The sequence below is a fragment of the Oncorhynchus kisutch genome, linkage group LG13 (genome assembly GCF_002021735.2).
Source record: "Oncorhynchus kisutch isolate 150728-3 linkage group LG13, Okis_V2, whole genome shotgun sequence".
NCBI lineage: Eukaryota > Metazoa > Chordata > Actinopteri > Salmoniformes > Salmonidae > Oncorhynchus > Oncorhynchus kisutch.
The window spans coordinates 25,736,070-25,749,102 of NC_034186.2; the positions used below are offsets into that span (position 1 = coordinate 25,736,070).

The following is a 13,033-nucleotide window of genomic DNA, read 5'->3' on the forward strand; positions in this document are numbered from 1 at the left end:
TGTGGAGTGGGGTGATCATTCCTGGGTTCCAAATATTGGGGGAGATGCCAGAGCTGAGGATTAATTTGAAGTATAGACACTCACACACAGCAGCTACTTTCGGATCTGTCCAGGCCCTTCAGACAACTCAGTTAAAATTACACATACCCGTGACAATCATTTCAGATTAAACCTGTGACATTTAGAATGATGGATCTTGGTCCTAGGTACAGGTGGATCTGTGAATACTTTTTGTTTAAGCACAAAACAATTCAGGGACAGGGATCTGTATTTTGAAATACCCTGCTATATCGCCAATGCCTGACCGTGAGAGAGTCATTTATGCTGCTCTTACGTTTCACTGGAGTGACGCGTTTAACTGGTTGTTGTTGGCCAATAATAAGTGGCAATAGGCTACAGTCAGAGTCTCTGTTTGTGGCTGAAGTTAGGACCGATCTAATCAATGGAAGATGGAATTAAAAGTTAAAGGAAAAGGATGGTCATTATAGCCTAACAGCCAACATGTATGCTCCTACTTAATATTCTAAATGGAGCTGTTGTTATTTGTAACTGTAGGATGTGAAAGTGCATGCACTACAGCCTCAGTTAGCCTAGCTAACGTTAGCTAGGCTAACTAGCTTCTACCGGTTTGATGCAGTCAAGACGGGTACTTCATAAACATATTTTATAAATAACCTACTATAGTGCGAGTCGGCCTGGTTGCTGTCTCTCCCTCCCTGCTCCTCATGCCTTGCCTGGTTCACCAACTACTTTGCAGACAGAGTTCAGTGTGTCAAATCGGAGGGCATGTTGTCTGGTCCTCTGGCAGTCTCTATGGGGGTGCCACAGGGTTAAATTCTCGGACCGACTCTTTTCTCTGTATATATCAATGATGTTGCTCTTGCTGCGGGCGATTCCCTGATCCACCTCTACGCAGACGTCACCATTCTGTATACTTCTGGCCCTTCCTTGGACACTGTGCTATCTAACCTCCAAGCGAGCTTCAATGCCATACAACACTCCTTCCGTGGCCTCCAACTGCTCTAGTAAAACCAAATGCATTCTTTTCAACCGTTCGCTGCCTGCACCCGCACGCCCGACTAGCATCACCACCCTGGATGGTTCCGACCTAGAATATGTGGACATCTATAAGTACCTAGGTGTCTGGCTAGACTGTAAACTCTCCTTCCAGACTCATATCAAACATCTCCACCTTATACCACCCACCACTGCGACCTGTATGCTCTAGTCGGCTGGCCCTCGCTACATATTCGGCAGGGTAGCCTAGTGGTTAGAGCGTTGGACTAGTAACCGGAAGGTTGCAAGTTCAAACCCCCGAGCTGACAAGGTACAAATCTGTCGTTCTGCCCCTGAACAGGCAGTTAACCCACTGTGCCTAGGCAGTCATTGAAAATAAGAATTTGTTCTTAACTGACTTGCCTAGTTAAATAAAGGTAAAATAAATAAAAAATATTAGTCGCCAGACCCACTGGCTCCAGGTCATCTACAAGTCCATGCTAGGTAAAGTTCCGCCTTATCTTAGTTCACTGGTCACGATGGCAACACCCACCCGTAGCATGCGCTCCAGCAGGTGTATCTCACTGATCATCCCTAAAGCCAACACCTCATTTGGCCGCCTTTCCTTCCAGTTCTCTGCTGCCTGTGACTGGAACTAATTGCAAAAATCGCTAAAGATGGAGACTTTTATTTAACTCACCAACTTTAAACATCTGCTATCTGAGCAGCTAACCGATCGCTGCAGCTGTACATAGTCCATCGGTAAATAGCCCACCCAACTTACCTACCTCATCCCCATACTGTATTTATTTACTTTTCTGCTCTTTTGCACACCAGTATCTCTACCTGCACATGACCATCTGACCATTTATCACGCCAGTGTTAATCTGCAAAATTGTAAATATTCGCCTACCTCCTCATGCCTTTTGCACACAATGTATATACTCTTTTTTTATTTAATTTTTTTATTTATTTTTTTCTACTGTGTTATTGACTTGTTTATTGTTTACACCATGTGTAACTTTGTTGTTGTCTGTTCACACTGCTATGCTTTATCTTGGCCAGGTCGCAGTTGTAAATGAGAACTTGTTCTCAACTAGCCTACCTGGTTAAATAAAGGTGAAGGAAAAAAAAGTCACTTGCTCACAAGTACGGCCCCTCTCCCGCCTGCTGGCGCAGCACCTCTTTCTCTGCTTTATCAGTTCCTGTTAATAAAGTAGCTCAAATGCCTTTTCTGCTGCTTTCCTCACTCGTATAGTACCGGGTCTGGAGCTGACCAGGTCTATATGGAACGGTGTTGGTTGTCATTGGCTCTGTTCAGATGAGTTCTCTATATTTGAATAAATAATTTATGCGTATCGGGTCCGGGTGGGAAAGCCTCAGGCCCACTTTGGGAATGGGTCCAACTTTTTGGATCCGTTGAGACATTTACCCTCTTGTGTGCACTTCCGGTAGTACTGTATACCCCTGTATGGTACAGAGACGGTATGAAAATCTGGATACCGCCAAACCCTACTCTGGCTCTCGCTCTGTCTGTAGCTTGGTAGCTCTCTGTCTGTAGCTCTCTGTCTGTAGCTTGGTAGCTCTCTGTCTGTAGCTTGGTAGCTCTCTGTCTGTAGCTTGGTAGCTCTCTGTCTGTAGCTTGGTAGCTCTCTGTCGGTATCTTGGTAGCTCTCTGTCGGTATCTTGGTAGCTCTCTGTCGGTATCTTGGTAGCTCTCTGTCGGTATCTTGGTAGCTCTCTGTCGGTATCTTGGTAGCTCTCTGTCGGTATCTTGGTAGCTCTCTGTCGGTATCTTGGTAGCGCTCTGTCGGTATCTTGGTAGCTCTCTGACGGTATCTTGGTAGCTCTCTGTCGGTATCTCTGGTTTCCACTCCGGTTATGGATGTGTCACAGCAACCTAAAAGGTCCTCAATGATATCGCCATTGCCCTTCATTGCCCTCTAAGCAATATTGTGCTGATATTTTATTTACTTGGCCAAAGCTTTTGATACGGTAGACCATTCCTTTCTCGTGGGATGTATTGGTGTCTCTGAGGGGTCTTTGGGCTGGTTTACTAACTACCTCTGAGTGCAGTGTATAAAGTCAGAAAATCTGCTGTCTCAGCCACTATCTGTCACCAAGGGAGTACCCCAAGGCTCAATCCTAGGCTCCATGCTTATCTCAATTTTCTTCAACAACATAGCTCAGGCAGTAGGAAGCTCTCTCATCCATTTATATGCAAATGATAATCTTATACTCAGCTGGCCCCTCCCTGGATTTTGTGTTAGATGTGCTACAACAAAGCTTTCTTAGTGTCCAACAAGCTTTCTCTACCCTTAACCTTGTTCTGAAAACTTGTTTTGTTCCAAAACAAATGTCATGTGGTTTGGTAAGAGGAATGCCCCTCTCCCCACCGGTGTGATTTACTATTTTATTACTAATAAAATATATTGGTCGCTCTCTGTCTATCTCGGTCGCTCTCTGTCATCCCATGGGATGGCTAATGTTTCTTCATTGCTCGGTCTTCTCATTAACTCCCATTTATTATTGGTATACAGCACCGATCACATCAGTGTGCCTGTACTCCATCCTATTGACCATACTCATCATCCAGACTACTGGAAGGTTACAGTGAGGGCCATTACTGAAGCAGTGTGTTTGCCTCAATACATCTGTTATTTTGATTATCAAGAAATAAACACATTGGAAATAGTCAGTATTCTGGAACAGAAAATGACTAAACCTATTCTGCCTTAGTCTCAAATTTATCCTAATACTTCCTCAGGATCTGTGGCCCAGTGAATTTATAATTTTAGTAACCGATTTCTGATCGATTCATTTATGTTGTGTGTTATGGTCAAGCAAAGTTAGTGGTGCTTTATTTTCGTTTGCCACACTGCTACTAGCACCCTAATTGTAAACTAAACAGGGCACCTCTAACAGTCGGTAATTCAGTCTGCCTCAGTAGCTAGCTGCTGACTCCTTGTAAAATGATCAGTAGAAAAGCAAGCTGACTGTTGGGTAAACTGTTTTTTCCCCTTTGCCTCTCTTTCTCTAATGAATGCCCCCTCTCCCCTCTGTTCCCCCTCTCTGTGTTGGCTGCCAACTCTTCGTCATTGGACCTCAGTAAGAACAATGAGGAGTAAGGCCTAGTTTCAGCAACTGTCACTATGCTACTCTGCCAAAACTTTTATCTCCTGCGCTCTTTTCCTTTTTCTTTCTTTCTGTTTCCGCTATACTTGATGTTCCAGACTGTTCCAGCCCCCTGTGTACTCTGTCCTCCTCAGCTCCTCTGCAGTCACACGTGTTCAGCCAAAACACTCATTATAAGAAGCTGGCTCTGTGATCACCCTGCTAGGCACTGGCCTCAGTACAGATAACCCTGCCATCAGTCTACTTGTTACACCTGCCAGGATTATTCATGTCCCTTTTTAAACACTGAATGCTTTTTAGTAATGTTACTTTGCTTGTGTGATAAGAGTGATTTACTGCAGTGTTGTATCTATTTGGAACTGAATGAGGGCAGTAGGCACAGATTGGAATCTGCACATGTTCAGACACATTGTTAGAAAAGTACTGTGAGTGTAAACATTTAGCTCTCATGCAGTCAAACACATTCCATTGTTCCTGGTTGTCCTGAGAGCGGAAGTGAGAGGCCTTAGGGAGGGCTCTATTTTTACTGTGACGAGGTGGAGTCACAGACTAATAGTTGTGTAATCCCACTGGGTGCTCTGTTTTAATTGCAGGCATGAGCTCTTCTCTCTGTCGCAGCGGGAGTTCTGGACCTTTGGCACGCTGGCATTGGAGTACATGTGGTCTGGTTCATCTCCACTCACAGAACCGTAGTTACTAGACTCTCACTGGAGGGCTTTCAGTAGGTACCTACAGAATCTTTAGCCCATTAATTGATCTGCTATTGAGACAGAAAATATTTTTGTGGCTTGATAATTTAACAATTGAATGAAAGTATAGATTTTGTGTGTTGCTAGAAGGTAGAGAACGATCTCGGTAATAGGTTAGTGGCTGTGCAGGTGCATCACATTTATTAATCTTGCAGATACATACCACGGAGTCGTTCCTCTTTAGAACGTCCTCCTCTTAGCAAGATAACAAGGCAATCTGGGCAGGGAGTAGTTGTTTACTTGCCATCACAAGGTCATGTTTGCATTCAAATTTGAATGGGGTGTTGAGGGATTCAGTACAGTATTAAGTAGGTATAGTGACAGGCCAGGCAGTAAGTGGAAGCAGCTCTGGTGTTTGCAATGGGGTTAGTTGGGGAAATTCCTTAAATCAAATAATATCCTACATTTTGGGGGATGGTTGGGATTGTTTTTCACTTTGTTTATCCTGTGCGTCTCGGGAGATAAGGTGCGCTCTGCAGCAGGGCAAGCGATGGGCAGGGGCTGGTGTGTGTGAAAAGGGAGAGAGAGGAAAAAGTAGGCACTGACTCGCGCTAGTAAGACAGTTGTAAATGCCATAGGCACTGCCAGGTGGAATGATCGATAACCTATCTTGACTGCATCAAATCGATGTAACGAAGCTAGCCAGATGTTAGCTTGTCAGCTAGCCAGATGTTAGCTTGTCAGCTAGCCAGATGTTAGCTTGCCAGCTAAGCTAGTTGAGGCTATTTTTTATGCGCTAGCCGTCCTTGCCTACAACAACTCCATTCATATTAAACAGCCTACCTGTTGGTTGCTTGCTGTAGCCTACTTCTCATTTAGCTAACTTAATTCTGTCATTTGAATTACATTTTGCTTTGATTAGACATCTCCCACTTCACCTTGCTCCACATGGAGCCTCTGACTGTAGTGTCAACAACAAGCTCCACATGGAGCCCCCCGACTGTGGTGTCAACAAACTCCAGGCGTGGAACCTGTGGAGGCTATAGGGGGTGTGATTTTTATGTGGCACACGTCATAACTACATTCAGAACTTTGTTGTTATATTAAATGTATCATTTTAAATGTCATGGTATGCTTGTGTGTAGCAATGTCAGATAATTGTATTTGTATTTAAAATAGGCCTATGTTTCCTCAAATGAATACTCTTGTAAGTATTCTAATACTAATGCCCGTTTGGATGTTCTAATTACCATGCCCATCCCTAGAAGGTAGAGATGTTGCACGTCACAAATGACTCCCCATTGAGAGTGGGGGAAGATGGGCAGGGCAGGGCAGAGACCTGGCCAGGGAAAGGATGCCTTGTATGTTTTTCTTCACCCTGTTGTTGAGTGGAAATGCACAAACAATGTTTCTAATTTCTGTATGCCAGGCAGTCAGCAGCCCAGCTGGCCCAAGGCGAGAGGGAGAGCGAGAAGGGGAGGGAGAGAATTAGAGTGAAGGGGGTAGAGAAGGAGGAAGAGCGAGTGAGGGAGTCTGAGGCCACAGGACAGTCATTGGCTGTAGGGAGTTGGCTATGTGACATCATCAGGGGAGGAAGGGGATGTTGGTGGAACACGGTAAACAAAGAGGGAATGTTTGAAAGGCTCTCTGTGCTGCAGAACAACATTTTAACTACGCTCAACTGATGCGCCCCAAAATTATACCCCCATTCACCGTGCTGTCCCTGACTCTGATTCCTTTTACATAAAGCACTGTGTCTGTGTTGGCTGCGGTGCCGCTGCGCTTGCTGAACCATTAGAAATGTCCAATTATGTTTGTTCTGCTAATAAGGGTGCCACCTCTAGCTCTTTGTGGCTGTTACTGTACCAGTGGACTAACTTGTGTGGCTGCTAATTAAAATAGAAAGGGGTGTAATGCTCCCCAACACTACTGTATAGGAAAATACCACCCAACTCTGAAACGCCAACACTTTAGTTCGGGCCTATTACACAACCATCTGAGTTAAGCCTAAGCTGTGTGTGTCTCTGTTTGTTCAGTAGGGTTTAAATGGGTGCGTTGCTGGGTGTTAACTGGGTGTTAACATCTTTCCTCCTCTTCTGACAAAACTCCTACATTTTTACTGTGTGCCATTTTACTCCTTGCTATTGTTTGAAGTTTTGGGAACACGTTAGTGTTCCCATGGTAACAGGAAGAAACAGTAATATGTTTCCTGGGAGGAGGTAGCTGACGAGTAGCTGTCCGTCCCAGTGTCCCCTCTTTCCTGACCGAGCAGACTGTGTCCTAGTCCAGCAGCAAACAGGCCGTTGGTCTCTTTATAAACTTCAGAATGGGAAGCTTTCTTTCCCACCATCCTGTGTGTATTCTACCAGTTTGTGTGTTAAAGGTTGTCTGTGTTGGCACAAGCTGTCCTGGTATGTCAGTGAATGTTCAGTGTAGCTCCATGTTTTATTGATGGACATAGGAGAGGATTCTGTTTTGAATTATGTGGTTGTTTGTTTTCACCTGTTTCTAGGGAAACCAACAACACAGATCAAATGAAGGCTTAACAAATGGACACCATGGCTATATTCACTATTTAAACGTGCGTGTACCAACCATCCCACAAGCTCCCACATTCACACACTCCTCTCTCTTGAGGTGAGTTCCTATGCTGACCCTTTTAGGTATGTGTTACAGGAAGCTTGTGTAAATATTGAGAGCTCCTGTGCACAGATTCACTTTTCTGCATCCAGCCGAGTGCGTTTTAACTAGAGGTCGACCGATTTTGATATTTCAACGCCGATACCGATGAAAAAGCTGATACCGATTAATCGGACGATATAAATGAAATAAAAAATGTATTTGTAATAATGACAATTACAACAATACTGAATGAACACTTATTTTAACTTAATATAATACATCAATAAAAATCAATTTAGCCTCAAATAAATAATAAAACATGTTCAATTTGGTTTAAATAATACAAAAACAAAGTGTTGCAGAAGAAACTAAAAGTGCAATATGTGCCATGTAAGAAAGCTAACGTTTAAGTTCCTTGCTGAGAACATGAGAACATGTTAAAAGGAACCACCAACTTTCATTTGAGACTTCAATATTCCAAGGTAAGAGGTTTTAGGTTGTAGTTAATATAGTATTTATAGGACTATTTCTCTCTCTCTCTACCATTTGTATTTCATATACCTTTTGACTATTGCATGTTCTTATAGGCACTTGAATATTGCCAGTGTAACAGTATAGCTTCCGTCCCTCTCCTCGCTCCAACCTGGGCTCGAACCAGGAACACAATGACAACAGCCTCCCTCGAAGCAGCGTTACCCATGCAGAGCAAGGGGAACAACCACTCCAAGTCTCAGAGCGAGTGACTACCTAGCCATTTCACACCGGTTACACCAGCCTAATCTCGGGAGTTGATAGGCTTGAAGTCAAAACAGCGCAATGCTTGAAGCATTGCGAAGAGCTGCTGGCAAAACGCACAAGAGTGCTGTTTGAAAGAATGCTTACGAGCCTGCTGCTGCCTACCATCGCTCAGACTGCTCTATCAAATCATAGACTTAATTATAGCATAATACCACACAGAAATACGAGCCTTTGGTCATTAATATGGTCAAATCTGGAAACTATCCTTTTGAAAACAAAACGTTTATTTCAGTGAAATACGGAACCGTTCCGTATTTCATCTAACGGGTGGCATCCATCAGTCTAAATATTCCTGTACCATTGTACAACCTTCACTGTTATATCACAATTACGTAAAATTCTGGCAACTTAGTTCACAATGAGCCAGGCTGCCCAAACTGTTGCATATACCCTGACTCTGCGCGCAATGAACGCAAGAGAAGTGACACAATTTCACCTTGTTAATATTGCCTGCTAACCTGGATTTCTTTTAGCTAAATATGCAGGTTTAAAAATATACTTCTGTGTATTGATTTTAAGAAAGGCATTGGTGTTTATGGTTAGGTACAGTAGTCCAACGATTGTGCTTTTTTTGCAAATGCGCTTTTGTTAAATCATCCCCCAGCGTTGCATCGATTATATGCAACGCAGGACACGCTAGATAAACTAGTAATATCATCAACCATGTGTAGTTAACTAGTGATTATGATTGATTGTTTTTTTATAAGATAAGTTTAATGCTAGCTAGCAACTTACCTTGGCTTCTACTGCATTCGCGTAACAGGCAGGCTCCTCGTGGAGTGCAATGAGAGGCAGGTGATTAGAGCGTTGGACTAGTTAACTGTAAGGTTGCAAGATTGAATCCCAGAGGTGACGAGGTAAAAATCTGTCATTCTGCCCCTGAACAAGGCAGTTAACCCACCGTTCCTAGGCCGTCATTGAAAATAAGAATGTGTTCTTAACTGACTTGCCTAGTCAAATAAAGGTGTAAAAAAAATGTTTTTAAATCGGCCAAATCGGTGTCCAAAAATACCGATTTCCGATTATGAAAACTTGAAATCGGCCCTAATTAATCAGCCATTCCGATTGAATCGGTCAACCTCTAGTTTGAACTGTATATCACTTGCCTCATTCTGCTGTGGTGTGATCACCTGACCTTAATATTCATCTTTACATAACTGTGTGTGTGTCTGAGATTATATTATTGCTCTTAGTCTGTTCAGTAGGTTTTAGGGGTGTAGTCCAGTGAGGCCTATGCTACATCACTTTTATCCAACTCAGAATTTTCAAGATTCCCTCATGGCTTGCAGTTAGTTTTGCGATTGCTAATGAAATCAAGCTACGACGAGGCTAAAGGCTTGGCATGTGTTAATTTTTTTCACTGTGCACCAACTGACATACTAGCATAGCTCCTCTCTGAGATAGAAAATCAATCTGCTTGGATTATAGCTGACCCCTGACCTCGTGTCATGTGAGGGTTGGTCTCTGACTAGGGCTGTGACGGTCTCCGTTACACTTTGGCTATTCGAACAGTTATAACTGACCTAGCTAGGGCTGACCACATTTAGTTGACAGGTCGGTTGTTCGGTCGATAGGTTCTTGGTCGGCCAAGATTTTATTCTAGTCGGGCAGTGGCAAATATATGTAAAAATAAATGATGGCACACAAGACACAAGTCTGATTCACATCTGTCTAATTGGACTAGTCCATTGCTGAGGCTGCGTGGATGGCACACCAGTAGTACATTTACCATTTATTCCCATCATTATAATCTAAAAGGCTTGTTTGGTTACGGTAAAAGCGCTCCTGTCAATCTTGATTACGCATATACAGTGGGGAGAACAAGTATTTGATACACTACCGATTTTGCAGGTTTTCCTACTTACAAAGCATGTAGAAGAGGTCTAATTTTTTATCATAGGTACACTTCAACTGTGAGAGACGGAATCTAAAACAAAAATCCAGAAAATCACATTGTATGATTTTTAAGTCATTAATTTGCATTTTATTGCATGACATAAGTATTTGATACATCAGAAAAGCAGAACTTAATATTTGGTACAGAAAACTTTGTTTGCAATTACAGAGATCATACATTTCCTGTAGTTCTTGACCAGGTTTGCACACACTGCAGCAGGGATTTTGGCCCACTCCTCCATACAGACCTTCTCCAGATCCTTCAGGTTTCGGGGCTGTCACTGGGCAATACGGACTTTCAGCTCCCTCCAAAGATTTTCTATTGTGTTTAGGTCTGGAGACTGGCTAGGCCTGATTGTCTTAACTCACCATCACTGTAGAGCTTCTCAAATGTTTTCTTCGCCTCAAACTTGAAGTAAACAAAGTCTGTTTTCACATCCACAGAGATGCTACATTGAGAAACTATTGTCAATTTGAAAAACCTTTCCAGCTCTCTCCCTTTCAATTTTCCACTCAGCATGAAAGGGGGAGAAATGTCATGCTCTGATCCGGTGGAAACGTCATAAAATAGGCCTGCCTGATTTACTACTTATCCCTTGTGCAAAACAGCATACAACTGTCTGTCTGTCTGTCTGTCTGTCTGTCTGTCTGCAGCTCAATGGTGAGGGGAAACTCTTGAGTACCCAGAATATGTTATTCAATGTTGCAAGTTTGCTCAGAGGAGCTTCAGGCTGGACCAAGTGTATCAACTATTGTATTAAATCTTTCAAGTTCCTTGCAGACAGGCCATGCATAGCCAATGTGATTGACAGGATATTTATTGTCATCAAGATATTTCCTACTTGCAGGCTGCAATGTTTTTAATTGTTGGCTTTATGTAGGATATTTTTACATATTGGCAATTGCAATAAAAGTTGCTTTTAAATTTCATTTAGACATTGATTTTGAGATTTTTTTAACTAGGTAGGCTAGTAAATGAGAACTTGTTCTCAACAACTGTGACCTGGCCAAGATGAAGCAAAGCAGTGTGACACAAACAACACATGGAATAAACAAGCGTACAGTCAATAACACAATGGAAAAAAAATCAAGTCTATATACAGTGTGTGCAAATGGCGTGAGGAGGTAAGGCAATAAATAGGCCATAGTAGTGTGCAAAAGAGCAGAAAAGTAAATAAAAACAATATGGGGATGAGGAAAGTAGATTGGGTGGGCTAATTATAGATTATAGCTATTTACAGCTGCAGCGATCGATTAGCTGCTCAGATAGCTGATGTTTAAAGATAGTGAGGGAAATATAAATCTCCAGCTTCAGCGATTTCTGCAACTCGTTCCAGCCATTGGCAGCAGAGAACTGGAAGGAAAGGCGACTCAAGGAGGTGTTGGCTTTGGGGATGACCAGTGAGATATACCTGCTGGAACGTGTGCAACCGGTCGGTGTTGTTATCGTGACCAGTGATGTGAGTTAAGGCGGAGCTTTCCATAGCGTAGACTTTTAGATGACCTGGAGCCAGTGGGTCTGGCAACGATTATGTAGCGAGGGCCAGCCTACTAGAGCATACAGGTTGCATTCGTGGGTGATGTAAGGGGCTTTGGTGACAAAACAGATGGCACTGATAGGCTGCATCCAGTTTGCTGGGTAGAGTATTGGAAGCCATTTTGTAAATGACATCATCGAGGATCGGTAGGATAGTCAGTTTTACGAGGGTATGTTTGGCGGCGTGTATGAAGGAGGCTTTGTTGCGAAATAGGAAGCCGATTCTAGATTTGATTTTGTATTGGAGATGTTTAATATGAGTCTGGAAGGAGAGTTTACAGTCTAGCCAGACACCTAGGTATTTGTAGTTGTCCACGTATTCTAGGCCAGAACCGTCCAGAGTAGTGATGCTAGTCGGGTGGGCAGGTGCGGGCAGCGAACTGTTGAAAAGCATGCATTTGGTTTTTGCTAGCGTTTAAGAGCAGTTGGAGGCCACAGAAGGTGTGTTGTATGGTGTTGAAGCTCGTTTGGAGGTTTGCTAATAGAGTGTCCAAGGAAGGGCCAGATGTATATAGAATGGTGTCGTCTGCATAGAGGTGGATCAGAGAATCACCCTGATCATATGAAGACTTTATTATAAATTAAATGAAACTGTTCCAGAAAAATGTGCATCTGAAAATCATAACTGACACTCCGATCAGTAGAAATGGTTGAATAACTTGGCACTCCAAATGGAAAAGGTTGTCGACCTCTGGTGTAACCTATTACCGGTTAACATCTGGAGCATAACAGCAGAAAATGTGAAGGCCAGCAGCAGCAGGAAGGTCGGGAACAGGTTTGTTTCTTCCGGTTAGGCTATATTGATCTCTGGCTCCCTCTTTAGTAATTTGTGTGTTCATTTTTAATCGCAGTTCTTAAAGCATCAGACATGCTCAGCCTACATGTCGTTGATTTTTATTTTGAAACATAGGGTGTGTCTATATATGGAAAAATAAATACGTTTAAAAAATTGACCAATCGATTGGTCGAAAGAACAGACTACTTTCTGGTCGACCAAGATAAAAAAAAACATTGTCGGGGACAGCCCTAATCTGACCTCTGTCTTCTCCCTCCCTGCAGCCTCAGCCCCTGTCAACAGCCTGAGTAGACGTCGCGCCCCCTCCGTGGCCCCCCTGACGTGGGAGAAGCGCAACGCCGCCGCCATGTCGAGCATCATCATCGACCCCGAGCTCAAGCCCGGGGAGTTTGTCATCAAGAGCCTGTTTGCTGAGTTTGCTGTGCTGGCTGAGAAGAAGATTGAGGTGGTGATGGCTGAACCGCTGGTGAGTTGCTGTGGGGGCAGGGGGGACGCAAGTAAGACCAAATCAACCCCTAACCCTGAATTGACGGAAATAATTGATTAGGTGTTATCAATATTCTG

General features: G+C 43.3%; 1 protein-coding gene across 22 annotated transcripts in view; it reads left to right on the forward strand.

Annotated features, from left to right (window-relative positions):
• fryl (furry homolog, like) overlaps positions 1-13,033 on the forward strand; it is a 104,289-nt gene that overhangs the window by 31,860 nt on the left and 59,396 nt on the right. For 21 of the 22 annotated variants that reach the window (XM_031785846.1, XM_031785848.1, XM_031785845.1 and 18 more), the window contains one exon: positions 12,733-12,935. In XM_031785846.1, coding sequence (XP_031641706.1) covers positions 12,816-12,935 — 120 coding nt within the window. In that variant the 5' untranslated portion in view covers positions 12,733-12,815. Of the gene's footprint in view, positions 1-4,728; positions 4,853-12,732; positions 12,936-13,033 lie in introns of those variants that run through there. The other variant, XM_031785847.1, reaches the window with a different exon arrangement.